Consider the following 16341-nt stretch of genomic DNA (forward strand, 5'->3'; position numbering starts at 1 on the left):
CTACATTTTTTCTGATGCTACACTGCCTTAGCTTTATCCTGGAATACATATAAGCTGGAAAAGAATGTGTCTTACCTGGACTGGGCACTGTTGATATTTAATTTGATAATAATTGCTGTAAAGTGTTATGTTCATGAATATGATATAAATCTGTGTCTAGTTATTACCTTGCCTCCAGTTCCTGAAGGATCAGAAATTTTTTCTGGCTTTATATCTTTCATGACACAAACAGCAGCCATAACTAGTTTAACACCAGATGGAGGATTCTTCATTGACTTCACAATTGTAATGTCAGCTGGCTAAATCAAAAGAAAAGAGAATATACCTTCAGAATAGTTTTTGGTTTTTTTGGTCCATGCCCACAGTAAAAATTCCTGGGCCAGGGTCAAAACCCACACCACAGCAGTGACCCAAGGTGTTGCAGTGACAATGCCAGGTCCTTAACCCACTGCGCCAAGGGGTTATTTATTTTTAAATAATGAGGGTTTATTTTTAAATAACAAGAGTTTAAAACATAATGTTGAAGAATAATAAAGGCATTAATTTTCATTTGAAATTGTAGCTGTTTTTTCTATGCATGGTTATGAAAAAATTAACAAAAGAGTAGTTCCCACTGTGGCGCAACGGGATTGATGGCATCTTGGGAGCACTGGGACATAGGTTTGACCCCTGGCCAGCATGGTGGATTAAGAATCTGGTGTTGCCACAGCTGTGGCTTAAGTCACAACTGTGGCTCAGATCTGATCCCTGGCCCAGGAACTCCACATGCCATGGGGGGCCAAAAAAGAAAAAAAAAATTCACAAAAGAGAATTTAAGCATAGATTAAGACCAGTGGTTCTCAAGTATTTGAGAATTCATAGATTCTTAGGAGAATATGATGACAGCTATGAATCTTCCAGAGAAAATATTTTCTCACATATACACAAAGTTTTTACACATACTAAGGCCATTCCTGTAACCCAAGCTGAGAACCCTAATTTAGAATAAGACTTAATCCTTTATTTGATTGCATATAATACTAGTTTTACTCCCCCCAAATGAAAGAAGAGTTAGGTACCAAGTCCGAATTTATTTTCTGAAAAGGCATATATTGTTATAACAGATACAACAAATTCCCTTACTTATCCACTCCATATCCTTCTTACTTCCCTTGCAATCGTTGGAAAGTTAACAATAATATATCTTAGTTTCATATACCGTTAGAGTTGTAGGAAGTCATTAGGTTCCACCATGAGACCACTCAGGTGATACTAAAATTCAGAATGAATAAGTGGGGAGATGTGTAGGGGATGAGGCATCTGTTTTGTTGATGTGGGTTATGGTGGGGGCAGTATGGCTTTGTACAAAGGTTCTGCAGGCTTCCAGCTCAGAGGGATCATTCCTCTGGTAGACAATTTCCTCAACTTGGCTTTGTGAGTCATTTCAGGAATTCTGTAATTCATTTATAAAATTCCCTAAAGCATTTTTGTATGCTAACACTAAAAAAATCAATTATCTTCTCTGAAACTGAATCTTAACCATTTTAATACAATATTTGATACCAGGAAGGGTACAAACAACTAAAAGGGAAACCTGATACCCATGTCCTGAACTGGTGGGGTTTAAAGGCATCAAGAATCAAGAATCCTGTGAGTATCAGAGGATGTAGTGCTGAAAGTTTATGATACACAGTGATAAAGTTACCTACATTTGTGCTCATGGTCATCTGGAATGGAATGGCTATTAAAAACAAACTCTGTCAGAATAATTGGCTGCTGTGATAAACATCTAAGAAGAGAATGAAGAAAGATCACTGAGTAGCATGTGGGTTTTAACTGTGCCAGAGAACAGACATGAGAAAATAATAAGCTCAGAATTTAAAATTCCTGGTTCACAGTACAGTGAGAGCACTAGGAAGTTTCTATAAATGCCCTAAAACAATCTTATGTTCTAGGAAGTTTCTATAAATGCTCTAAAACAATCTTATGTTTTCAATTACAAGGCTGATGTAACTGAAAAACAGATACAGTTTGATCCTGTAAGATGCTGAATTACCCACAGGTTGAACTCACCATCTTGTCAGGTATCTTACCTGAAAGTTAGGCCATTGATTACAAAAAAAAGGCAAAGAATGGGGTCTGAATATCTTGAACTTCCATACTACACTGGGCCTCCCTAGTCAACAAAAGCTGGTCTCTACTTTAGATGGTAAAGTTCTTTTAGTTTCGCCTAGAGACACTGTAAAAAAGTCACACACAACACAATGTAATGCAGATAGGTGCCACTTACATCTGTATTGGAAATGATCTTTAGGTTTTTCTGTACATGCACACCCAAAAGGGTACAGAAAGGTGGCTCCACACCCTAACGCATGTCTCCTGGTCTATGTACAAAACTACTCTGGCCTCTTAGACATTGTTCCATTTCCACTGAAATACCCTGAATGAAAATTATAAATAATATACAAAAATCAAAAATATAAAACTACAGTATATCAAAGAGGAATTGTAAGAGTAAAGTTTTGGAAGTTCTCTTGTGGCACAGCAGGTTAAGAATGAGCATTGCTGCAGCTGTGGCACAGGTCACAGTGTGGGTTTGATCCCTGGCCTGGGAATATGTTCTAAATGGAGCAAAATAAATAAATAAATTACAATAAAGTTTCATTTGACTGGAAAAAAACAATATAACACCACCCACTGAAAGTGAACTATACCAAGTTAACCAAATACCTGTATACAGTTTTACTTTGTTGATGAAACACAAGCTAATTCAAACACTTGCCTTGAGTGTATCCAGTGCAGACAGAGCTGCTTCCAAGGCTGGAATTGCCTCAGCTAGATCACTTTCACACTCATTTTTCAGAGCCTGGGCTTCTTCAGCCTTTCCACTGGCTATCTCTTCATCAAATTTCACAAACTTTCTTTTTGCTTCCACTTGTGCAGACTCTATCTCAATAACCTTAAGAAAAGAAGGAAAGAAAATAAATACATGTCCTTAAATATCATATTGCCTTCTCTATCCTAGAGACAAAATAATATTTGAAAATGAGGGAATGGCAACATATCATTTTGAAGGATAAAATGAGGAGAAATGTAAATATATGTAAACTAATTTGGTAATGGGCTTCCCACCTCTTTTCAAAAACAGCACAAACCACATGGAACCCAATGAGTCAAGTGAAATGGGTAACATCCCTAAGATTTAGCAGCAAAATATGAAGACCTATTTTCAAGACTAATTTTATATATTTCAATTGTCTTCTGACATCAATTTTAAAAATTCAGGATACTCTACCTGCATCATATGTGCATTTTCAACTTTAGCTTCCTCCAATTTGGGTTGTAATTGAACAAGCTCCATTTTCATTTCACCAACCTAAATAGATAGTATATCATTAGTTTTTCTAACTATGATAGCTACAGAAGCCAAACACAGAAAATTGAAACTTAAATGTGTCAAAAGGTATTGGGGCCAGAAAAGCTTAATTTTTTTCTTCCAGTTCTTCTAGTTTTTCTTCCAGTCCTTTACACCATGAGAGTGTGGCCAGTTTTCTTCACAAAAGACGTTATCCTCCTTGAGAAAGAACCCAAATAAACAAAATTATAAATGAAAAAGGAGAAATCACAATGGATACAGCAGAAATACAAAAAACCATAAGAGAATACTATCAACAACTATATGCCAACAAATTTGACAATCTGGAAGAAATGGACAACTTTCTAGAATCTTACAGCCTGCCAAAACTGAACCAAGAAGAAATGGATCAACTGAACAGACTGATCACTAGAAATGAAATTGAAGATCTCATAAAAACACTCCCTACAAATAAAAGCCCAAGACCAGATGGCTTCACAGGTAAATTCTACCAAACATACAAAGAGGATCTGGTGCCCATTCTCCTTAAACTTTTTCGAAAGGTTGAGAAAGAAGGAACACTCCCAAAGACATTCTATGATGCCATCATCACCCTAATTCCAAAACCAAAGATACCACCAAAAAAGAAAACTACCAGCCAATATCTTTAATGAATATAGATGCGAAAACTCTCAACAAAATTTTAGCCAACCAAATCCAACAACATATCAAAAAGATCATACACCATGACCAGGTGGGGTTCATCCCAGTTTCACAAGGATGATTCAACATACACAAATCAATCAACGTCATATACGCCACTAACAAAAGAAAAGTCAAAAACCAGATGATCATCTCAATAGACGCAGAAAAAGCATCTGACAAAGTCCAACATCCATTCATGGTCAAGACCCTCGCCAAAGTGGGTATAGAGGGAACATTACTGAACATAACCAAAGCCATTTATGATAAACCCACAGCAAATATGATACTCAATGGGGAAAAACTGAAAGCCTTCTCACTCAAACCAGGAACAAGATAGGGATGCCCACTCCCACCACTGCTCTTCAACATAGTTTTGGAAATCCTAGCCACAGCAATTAGACAAACAAAAGAAATAAAAGGCATCCATATAGGAAGAGAAGAGATCAAACTGTCACTGTATGCAGATGACATGATACTATACATAGAAAACCCTAAGGACTCAACCCCAAAACTACTTGAACTGATTAACAAATTCAGCAAAGTAGCAGGATATAAGATTAACATTCAGAAGTCAGTCGCATTTCTGTATACCAGCAATGAAATATTAGAAAAGGAATACAAAAATACGATACCTTTTAAAATTGCACCTCACAAAATCAAATACCTCGGAATACACCTGACCAAGGAGGTAAAGGACCTATATGCCGAGAACTATAAAACTTTAATCAAAGAAGTCAAAGAAGATGTAAAGAAATGGAAAGATACTCCATGTTCATGGATTGGAAACATCAATATTGTAAAAATGGCCATACTACCCAAAGCAATCTATAGAGTCAATGCAATCCCTATCAAATTACCCAGGACATTTTTCACAGAACTAGAACAAACAATCCAAAAATCTATATGGAACTACAAAAGACCCAGAATCGCCAAAGCAATCCTGAGAAACAAAAACCAAGCAGGAGGCATAACTCTCCCAGACTTCAAGAAATACTACAAAGCCACAGTCATCAAAACAGTGTGGTACTGGTACCAAAACAGACAGACAGACCAATGGAACAGAACAGAAAACCCAGAAATAAACCCTGACACCTATGGTCAATTAATCTTTGACAAGGGAGGCAAGAACATAAAATGGGAAAAACACAGTCTATTCAGCAAGCATTGCTGGGAAACCTGGACAGCTGCATGCAAAGCAATGATATTAGAACACGCCCTCACACCATGCACAAAAATAAACTCAAAATGGCTGAAAGACTTAAATATAAGACTGGACACCATCAAACTCCTGGAAGAGAACATAGGCAAAACACTCTCTGACATCAACATCATGAATATTTTCTCAGGTCAGTCTCCCAAGGCAAAAGAAATAAGAGCAAAAATAAACCAATAGGACCTGATCATACTGACAAGTTTTGCACAGCTAAGGAAACCAAAAAGACAACTTACAGAATGGGAGAAAATAGTCTCAAACGACACAACGGACAAGGGCTTAATCTCTAGGATATACACGCAACTTATACAGCTCAACAGCAAAAAAGCCAATCACCCAATGGAAAAATGGGCAAAAGACCTGAATAGACATTTTTTCCAAGAAATATGTACAGATGGCCAACAAGCACATGGAAAAATGCTCAACATCCCTAATTATTAGAGAAATGCAAATCAAAACTACCTTGAGATACCACCTCACACCAGTCAGAATGGCCATCATTAATAAGGCCACAAATAACAAATGTTGGAGGGGTTGTGGAGAAAAGGGAACCCTCCTGCACTGTTGGTGGGAATGTAAACTGGTACAGCTACTATGGAGAACAGTTTGGAGATACCTTAGAAATCTATACATAGAACTTCCATATGACCCCGCAATCCCACTCTTGGGCATCTATCCGGACAAAACTTTCCTTGAAAAAGACACATGCACCTGCATGTTCATTGCAGCACTATTCACAATAGCCAAGACATGGAAACAACCCAAATGTCCATCGACAGATGATTGGATTAGGAAGAAGATGTGGTATAGATACACAATGGAATACTACTAAGCCATAAAAAAGAATGACATAATGCCATTTGCAGCAACATGGATGGAACTAGAGACTCTCATCCTGAGTGAAATGAGCCAGAAAGACAAAGGCAAATACCACATGATATCACTTATAACTGGGATCTAATATCCAGCACAAATGAACATCTCCACAGAAAAGAAAATCATGGACTTAGAAAATAGACTTGTGGCTGCCTGATGGGAGAGGGAGGGAGTGGGAGGGATCAGGAGCTTGGGCTTATCACACAACTTAGAATAGATTTACAAGGAGATCCTGCTGTGTAGCATTGAGAACTTTGTCTAGATACTCATGTTGCAACAGAACAGAGGGTGGGGAAAAATATAATGTACACATGTAAGGATAACTTGATCCCCTTGCTGTACAGTGGGAAAATAAAATTAAAAAAATATTTTATCCTCCTTGAGTATGACAGGGCAGTGGCAGAATGCAGTTGTCATGGAAGAAATGCAGGTAGAAAAAAAAGGTGGCAGCTCAGGGTATTCCTATTATTCTATGTTTCTGGTATACAATGCATATGGACCACCCAAATACTCTGCTGCCTATGTTGAAATAATGCTAGTAAGTATTAGTAGCACTTGGCTTTAAAAAAAAAAATCTCCAATCTTACATTTAACTAGCTATTACAATAAAAAGTCAACCTAGATTTGACAAAGAAGGCAACAATATAAAATGGGAAAAAAATTCTATTCCAAGTGGTAAAACTGGACAGCTGCATGTAAATCAGTGAAACTAGAGCACACCATCACACCATGCAAAAAATAAACTCAAAATAGCTTAAAGACTTAAACGTAGGACAAGACACCATCAAAGTCCTAGAAGAGAACAGGCAAAACATTCTATTACCTAAACTGTACAAATGTTTTCTTAGGTCAGTCTCCCAAGACAATTGAAATAAAAACAAAAATAAACCAATAGGACCTAATCAAACTTACAAGTTTTGCACAGCAAAGGAAACCATAAAAAAAAAAAAAAAAAAACTTACAGAATGGGAGAAGATAGTTTCAAATGATGCAATCAATAAGGGCTTAATCTCCAAAATATACAAACAATTCATACAACTCAACAGCAAAAAAACTAACAACCTAACTGAAAAATGGGCAGAAGACCTAAACAAACATTTCTCCAAACAAGATATATGTATGGCCAACAGGCACATGAAAAATGCTCAACATCACTAATAATTAAAGAAATGCAAATCAAAACTCTAATGAGGCACCACCTCATACTGGTCAGAATAGCTACCATTAGTAAGACAAATGCTTGAGAGGGTGTGGAGGAAAGGGAACTCTCCCACACTGTTGGTGGACACATAAACTGGTAAAACTATTATGGAAAACAGTATGGAGGTACCTCAGAAAACTCACTGTAGAACTACAATATGATCCAGCAATCCCACTCCTGGGCATATATCTGGACAAAACTTTCATTCAAAAAGATACATGCACCCCCTATGTTCATTATGGCACCATTCACAATAGCCAAGACATAGAAACAACCCAAATGTCCACTGACAAATGAATGGATTAAGAAGATGTGGTACATAAACACAATGGAATACTATTCAGCCATGAAAAAGAACAAAATAATGCCACTTGCAGCAACATGGATGAAGCTAGAGATTCTCATACTAAGCGAAGTAAGTCAGAAAGAGAAAGACAAATACTATATGATATCACTATGTGTAGAATCTAAAATATGGCACAAATAACCTATCTAAAGAACAGAAATAAACTCATGGATGTAGGGGACAGAATTGTTGTTGCCAAAGGGGATGGGGGAGTGAGTGGGACGGATGAAGAGTTTGGGGATGGTAGATGCAAACCATTGCATTTGGAAATGGATAAGAAATGAGGTTTTGCTCTATAGCACAGGGAACTATATCTAATAGCTTGTGATGGAACATGATGGAAGATATTATGAAAAAAAGAATGTATATATATGTATATATATATGACTGGGTCACTTTGCTGTACAGCAGAAATTTATAGAACATTGTAAATCAATTATAACAATTTTTTTAAAAAGTCAATGTGGACATTATATTCTCTCCAAATGCTCCCAAACTAAGAATAAAACAGGGTGTATTTGAGTCTGTATGGTCAGGAAACTTACTGAATTTCTCTAAAACTCACTTTACTCATCTGTAAAATGAGGATCATAAAAGTGTCTACCTAATAGAGTTGTTATGAGGAATAATTGAAGGAATGCACATGAATCTCAAAATACAGTACCTGGCACAAATATTCTCAACAAATTATAGCTCTTGTTATTACACTTTCTTACATTTTCCATTATGTATTACCATTTGAGCAGCTCATCAAATTTACCTGAGACTCAGCAAAAGCTAATTTGTCAAGTCCATTCACATATCTCTGTTTTGCTTCCATTACAGCTTGACGCTTCTTAGTCAAAAGCTGTCGAAATGAGGCAATAAGTTCAAGGTAAGAAGTAGCAGTAACATAGTTATGTCGTCCTAACTCATGCAAGAACCTAAAAGAGAGATAGCATATCTTACTATAAGTAATTGGTTTACAAAGAGTAGTGTTAACAACAAACATTTAAGAATAAAGGTTAATTTTATTCAGAAGCTGCTATATACTTGAACTTTATAACATTCTAGAATTTTACACAGAAGCACATCCTAATTCTTGCCTACAAAATATCAAATAGCGAGGATGTACTTAAAAACCACAAATCAAAAAATGTTTCTCAAAAGATACAAGATGTAAGAAAGATAACAGGCCTTTTTATTTGTTTCATATGTCAGGAGGCTCTAAACCTGTAAGACACCCAAGATACTACACACAAGTATAGTAGGAAAGGGTACTGAAGATAGCACAGCAAGAATGTCATCATTGCTTGCACACAGGTCACATGTTAGGTGAATGGGGTTTGGCCAGAAGTACAAGACTACCCTACTCATACACATAAACACAATGGATGGGATTTCCCATCATGGCGCAGTGGAAACAAATCCAACTAGGAACCATGAGGTTGTGGGTTTGATCCCTGGCCTCACTCAGTGGGTTAAGGATCAGGTGTTGCCGCAAGCTATGGTATAGGTCGCAGATGCGGCTTGGATCCCACATTGCTATGGCTGTGGCATAGGCTAGCAGCTGTAGCTCTGATTAGACCCCTAGCCTGGGAACCTCCTCATGCTGCAAGTGTGGCCCTAAAAGGCAAAACAACAACAACAACAAAACCCCAAAAATAATGGTTGCAATGATGTTTCATAACAAGTACATAGACTAGAGCTTGGTGTAACTATCCAAGACAAACATGATAGCTTGCTATAAAACTCTGTATAGGCAATATACCATGAGCAACTTCGAAATGAGGATCTCAGAGATGAACAGAGGTAAAGCTAATACTTTTAAGGTATCCACAGCCCACCAACAAGCTCCTTCCTTATCTGAGAACTTCCAACCACTGCCCCAGCAGTAATGTTTGTTCTACAAAAACTGCCACCCTAACCACAGCACATCAGACCAAGACTGGGCATTGGACACAAATAAGGCTAATCACATTTTGGAAAATAACTGGAATAGAGAGATGGAAACAATCAATCAGTCTCTGCCTACAGCTGGAATTAAAAGAAGTAAACTTGAGAACTGAGAGGCAGACATTTTCTTCCATATGTTCTGGGAAGTGGAAAATTCAGTCTGCAAAGAGAAAGAAGAAAGCAGATGCCCCAAGAGAAACAGGGATGAGAAACAGAAAAAAAAGCATTTCTGGGTTTCTGGTGGCTTTTTAACTCCTGCTTCCAGTCATTACTAAGATCCAGCTGTATACTTTCCCTTAAGCTTTGTAAGATATCCCTCTCTTTGTTAAACATATATCAAGTTGCTTTCTATTAGTTATAAGTCTTAAAAAATTAAATGATCAGAGAGACTTATAATATGTAGACACCCTGTTAAAATGTTGGGATTTCATAAAAGCAATGCTTCAAAATACAAGGCATTATTATCATTTTAAAATTTGTTAATATCAACCTTTCTGAAAGATCCATAATGGAAGTGTGAAAGTGTTTACAGATTGGAACTATCTCTTGTCGTTCAACCTCGGTAAGCTCCAGTGTCTCTAAGAATTTCACAGCTACAAGTTCAAGAGCATCTTCAGGCCACGGCTAAATATAAGAAAAAGAAAAACAAATGAAATCTAAGATGACTAGTCACACTCCAATTATATAAATTATCTTTCTATGTGAGAAGAACTTGGGATTGAGAAAATTCAAACTTTGATAGAGAAAATAGAATTAGGGGGCTAAAGTCACAAGTAAATTTATGAAAGATCTAATAAATATTTTATACACCAAAATTAACACAATATAAAGGAAAGGTCAATCATATTTTACATATTGAAGATATACTACACTATTTCCCTAACTCTTCCATTTGGATGTCTAGTAGGCATCCCAAATTTAGCATGACAATAGCACAGGCTGCTTAGCTGCCCTCCTAATATCTACCAGCCCCTTTTCCTTAGGACTCCAGTTTTTTTCTAGATAGCAATATGCCCAGCTTCAATACTACATTTTCTAGACTCCCCTGCAATTCAGAGTGGATAATGACATGTAGGCAAATGTTGGGTGGGGACATCAGAGAAGGCTCTCTAGAGAGTTACATAGAACTAGCATTATGTCTTTTTTGCCCCACTGTCCATTACTCTACTTCTTGCCTGGAACACAGATGTGAAAGCTGCGAGTTCCAGCAGCCACCTTAAACCATATGATGAATCTCAGTATGGAAACCACATGCTTGGATAGTTCCTGATGTGGCTAAATGGGTTAAGAGCCTGACACAGTTTCTGTGAGGATGCAAGTGCAAACCCTGGCCTTGCTCAGTGGGTTAAGGATCCTTCATTGCCAGTGTAGGTCACAGATGTGGCTCGGATCTGGTGTTGCCATGGCTGTGGCATACGCCTGAAGCTGCAGTTCTGATGTGACCCCTAGCCTTAAACTTCCATCTGCCATAGGTGCAGCCCTAAAAAGAAAACACACACACACACACACACACACACACACACACACACACACACACACACACACACGATAGTTAAGCGAGAACATAGGATTCTGATGACTTTGTTAAGCCAGAAAAGTTCCAGTCTACTTACCTTCAGATTTTTTTCTGTATGAGAGATAAAAAAAACCCCAGAACCCTATCTGTTTAGTTTAGGTTTCTGTTACTAGAAGCACATCATAATTCCTACTAGTTATAACATCCAAAACTACGATTTTGATTCTCTTCCCCATAAACTCGCTTCTCCTTCAGTCTTCCCTATCTCAGTGAAGTGGTTTCTTTGCTCTTCCCGGAATATGCCAAGGGTGCTTCTGTCTCTGGACTTTGGACTTGCTGTTCCTCTGACTAGAACACTCTTCACCTTGACCCCCATGTGGGTCACTCTTCCACATCTCTGTGTAGATGCCAGTCTACCAGGAAGGTCTTCCCAAAGAAGGCTTTCCAAAACAGCATTCTTTCCCTCATTACTCTTTCCCTTATCTTGAATTTTTTTCTTAGCACTTACCAATATCTGACATATATTTATTCATTTGTTTTTGTCTGTCTCCCCAACTCACCACTAAAATGTAAAATCCATAACAGCAAGGACTTTTTCCTCACTGCTGTTATCTTCAGTACTTAAAACAACACTGACCAATAAATATTTGAAATATTTATTCAACAAAATAATTTATGTTAAATGAGTAATTAAATCTTCACTTGCTCAGAGTAATTTCCAAACTTCATTTCATTTAGATTCAACAAGATACTTGTAATTTTTTTCCTTTATAGTAGATAATATGCATTTTAAGATCAACTTTTTCAGTATCCAGCCCTCTATCCTAGTAAAATTAAAACTTTTTGATCAAGCGCTCCATTAGTTAAAAAAGTTGTAAGCACACACTACCAGTATATATATATTTATTAACAGATTGTATTCATATGGTATTATTGTACTAATATATTTTTAAACCTCAAAAGAGGCAGCTAAAGATTTAATATTAAGACAAATGAATTTATTTAAAATGCCATAATAAGTGTTATATGATTTCTCCAATCATATAATTCTTTATAATGAAAAAGTCTCTCCCCAAAGCTCCCCAGCAGACTTTAAATCAAGATCCAGTGACAAAGAATGGGTCATGAACAGACTCATGTGTGAAATAATCAATAGTAAGAGGAATGAGAGCACCAGTGCTGACTCAGACCAACCAGGAATCAATCCCAATTATATATGGCTACATGGATAGTGATTTCCCAAACAAAACTGGAGTTCTGTCAGCAGAGATGGAGTGGGTAGAAAATGGCTATTGATAGATAACCAGTATCTTTCATGGCGTCATAAGCTAATATTGCAAGTCATAACACACCCTGGGAATAAGCTTTATCATTTAAACAGTTTATATAAATCCATATTCCAAACAGCCTTCTTAAATTTGTTTTTACCAATGTCTTGCCAGATCTTGTTAAGTAGTCACAGTTTTTGCCTCATGATGTAGCTGATACAGAGCTCAAGCTGGTTCCTGCTAGTTTATGCCATTCTCTTACTATCCACTTACAACTGCATTACATATCTTCAATTTTCAGTTAATTGCAGGAATTCCTCAGGGCATGTTGCATACCTCCTATGACACATGGCCAGCTGACATGCAAACTGAGTGTGTCAATGTTAATCCATATGAAATGTCTCATACAAAAATTAATATTCCAATAATTTCTTATCTTTTCCTCTGAATTGTTTTGATACCCTTGGTAAGTGTACACCCTACTTTAGAAAACAGAGATCTATCCAAAATTCAATGACTGCCTGACTGTGTGACATAGCAGTTTACACTCACTTCCTGAGCTTCACAGACCCAGGTCCCAAACAATGCCATCGACAACCCTGATACAGGTTCTATATCCCCACTGTCCCAATCTAAAATCTCTGTTCTTCTCTATTATCCACTTACTCTCCCTTATCTATTTGCAACTCCCAGTTCCCTTTTTTAAAAATTTCCAGCATCAAGTATGAATCACATGTACTAGAATAAATAGAAAGTCTTAATGGTTATAAAAAAGATATCCAGAAGTAGTAGAATTGTATTATAAGATTTCACTCCCAAAAATTATCATTGGACAGCCTGTGTTCGGTTTTGGTTTTGGACTACTTAAAGGAAGCAATATTAATAGTTTGCATAAAGCAAAACTGTTTCACACAGTTTCTATTGTATAAACACTAAAACATTCACTAGCTGAAACATACATGCAATCCTCAAAAGGGCAGAATTAGTTTTTCAAACATGCAATTGATAGGCAAAAGAGAATAAAACAAATTAGTATCAGAAATTTATTTTTAAAAGATATTATCCAGGATCAATCTATAGCCCACATTCTATTGGGCATAAAACAAATAATAGAAGGCACCATGAGCTACTGTTCTTAAGAGCATCAATACTTAATGGTTTTATATAGGCAGTGACAATTTACCTTCTTGAAGTGAGGTGGTGGTGGCCTTTACCATTTGCTTTTGGCATGAATGAAATCACCACCCAGTTGGGTCTTCCTGTCTCTTGGTTTGCCCCACTCCAAATCACCTACCTTACAGCCTCTAGGTGTTTGGGGGTTTTATGCCCAAAATATAGATTAGCTAAAGATATATTAAAGCCCCCACAATATCTTTGGTATAAAACCAAACTCCTAGGCACATTGACAAACTCCTTTATAGTCTGGCACCCACTCGAAGATCCATCTTACCTCTTACTGTCCTCATTGCCAGTCAGCCATACCAAACTATCTGCCCAACTGAGCCATGTTCTCCCCACTATTCCACCTTTGCACAAACTATCCTCTTGAGATGGTCAATTTTATGTGTCAATCGGACTATGAGCCACAGGATGCCTATATATTTGGTCAAACATTATTCTGGGTGTTTCTGTGAGGTGCATTTTTGGATGGATTCAATATTTAAATAAATGGACTGAGCAAAGCAGATTTCCCTCCCTAGTATGAGTGGCCCTCATCCAATCAATTGAAGGTCTGAACAGAACAAAAGGCTGACCCTCCTTTGAATAAGGAGGAATTTCTCCCGCCTGAGGGCCTTCAAGCTGGGACATCAGGTTTTTCTTGCCTTTGGGCTGAAACATCATCTCTTCCTAGGTCTTAAGCCTGCTGGCCTTCAGACTGGAACTACACCATAAGCTCTGTTGGGTCTCTATCTTGCCAGATGCAGATCATGGAAATTTCCCCAGCCTTCAATATCATGTCAACTAATTCCTTATAATACGTATATGTACAGATATATATAGATATATCTATTGCTATATCTTCACACGTACACATATGCATATGTATATATACTATATCCTATTAGTTCTTAATATACCTCTTCTCTATGTAACTAATTCATTTTCATAATTCAGAGTCACTATCTTAATAAGTATACACTTTGCACACGAAGACTATGGCTCTTTTATATAACTATAACTGCTCAGAGTTCCCGTCATGGCACAGGGGAAACAAATCCAACTAAGAACCATGAGGTTGCAGGTTCGATCCCTGGCCTTGCTCAGTGGGTTAAGAATCTGGCGTTGTTGTGAGCTGTCGTGTAGGCTATAGACGCAGCTCGGATCTGTTGTTGCTGTGGTTGTAGTGTAGTGTAAGCCAGTGCCTACAGCTCCGATTAGACCCCTAGCCTAGGAACATGCATGTGCCATGGGAGCGGCTCTAAAAAGATAAAAAGACAAACTATAACTGCTCATTTACTGATTGCCTTTTTCTGTCTTCCAGTCTAGTGTGTGAGCTCCTTTTGGGGATCATGTAGTCTTATCAGTTCCTGATGCCAATTATTATGCCTGCCATTAGAGTAAGTGGTCAAGAAACACTTGATGAGGGTATACTACTGGAGGTTAAGATTTCAGTAAAATTCCAAAGGATTTAGTTATCCCTCCCCCTAAAAATACAAACCTGAAACCAGTCGATGGTACAGCAATTGATGAGGGATGGAAACTGTCTCAAGCGATTTCGAAAGGCATCTCCGATGGGGCTAAAGGCCACTACCACATGAAGATTATCTTTACAGCGATTCACAAAGAAAGCAAACAGGGCTAAGGGGCTGAGTTGATCATGCTTATTGCCAGCCTGAGCCATAGGACGAACACCCTAAGGAATATCAGAAAAAGCCTCATAAATAAAAAGAGTAAGCTGATAATGAGAGTAATAAATATTTGAATATTAAGAATTTTTATTACTTCCTTTATAAATATCTTTAAAATTTTGGTTTTATATCAATGTAATAGCTTTAATATAGTTTGCACTTATAAGACTACCTTCAATTCCATAATTCTGTAATTTAAAAACAGGTATCTGCCAAAAATTTAAGTTATAAAAATACTCACCAAAAGTTCACCGAGTTATATGTATGTACATTTATATGTATATATATGACATAATTCAACATTGTTTGTGAGAGATACATCTAAACAACTAAAGTGTCCAGTTAAGAACATTATAAAACATCCATATATTTTAATTTTATACACTGTTAAAAATAATCAGGTATCAGCATATGTGCTATGGTAAAATCAGCAAGATAAATGAAAAAAATGCAATAATATGTATAACATTATCCTCTTTGTTAAATTAAAAAATGTATAGGTATATATGTGTGAGTATATAAATACTTTTTTATGGACGCAATCACAAAGTACTATTAACTGTGGTTATTTTTGGTAAGATATACTTAAGGGAGAGTGTGAGAGGGAGGCTTTCTTTATTTTGGACACTTTTCTTGATTTATATCATTTTTTTCCTTTTGGCCATTCTTATGCTGGTTAAATTATTTAATTTTATTCTTATAATATTTGTATTTTTGAAATGTTAATAGAATTATTTGGCAATGAGATTATAGGTCACTTTTAATTTCTTCCTTTGTGTGTCTGTATGAGAAAGGCATTTTACATGAGGTTATGAATAATGGCTCTAGAATCAAACTTATTGAATTCAAATCCCAGCTTGAAGCTGATTACCTATGTGACCTTGAGGCAATTACTTAACCTCTCTGTAACTTACATTCTTCATCTATAAAATGGGGAAAAGAGTACCTACCATCAGAGGGTCGCTGAAGGGTTAAAGAGATTACAGTTCTTGTCACATAGGTAAGTACCTTTCAGCTTTTTATATTCTTTGTTCAGAGTAGAAAAGTTTTAGCAATCAATAAATTATCTTATAAAGAGATTTAAATTTCTTTCAATAG

At 36.8% G+C, this 16341-nt stretch overlaps 1 protein-coding gene across 1 annotated transcript in view; it reads right to left on the reverse strand.

Moving 5' to 3' along the window:
* Positions 1–16341, reverse strand: part of DNAH12 (dynein axonemal heavy chain 12) — a 246824-nt gene that overhangs the window by 80577 nt on the left and 149906 nt on the right. The window contains exons 46-51 of the mRNA XM_084988686.1: positions 15054–15248; positions 10101–10234; positions 8436–8598; positions 3275–3355; positions 2762–2938; positions 168–299 (exon numbers count right to left, since the gene is read on the reverse strand). Of these exons, the coding sequence (XP_084844812.1) occupies positions 168–299; positions 2762–2938; positions 3275–3355; positions 8436–8598; positions 10101–10234; positions 15054–15248 (882 nt within the window). The remainder of the gene's footprint in view (positions 1–167; positions 300–2761; positions 2939–3274; positions 3356–8435; positions 8599–10100; positions 10235–15053; positions 15249–16341) is intronic.

The sequence above is a fragment of the Sus scrofa genome, chromosome 13, assembly GCF_054392235.1.
Source record: "Sus scrofa isolate SSC_HxYL_T2T_F1_AM1 chromosome 13, Sscrofa_HxYL_maternal_Yorkshire_Landrace_v2.0, whole genome shotgun sequence".
Classification (NCBI taxonomy): Eukaryota; Metazoa; Chordata; class Mammalia; order Artiodactyla; family Suidae; genus Sus; species Sus scrofa.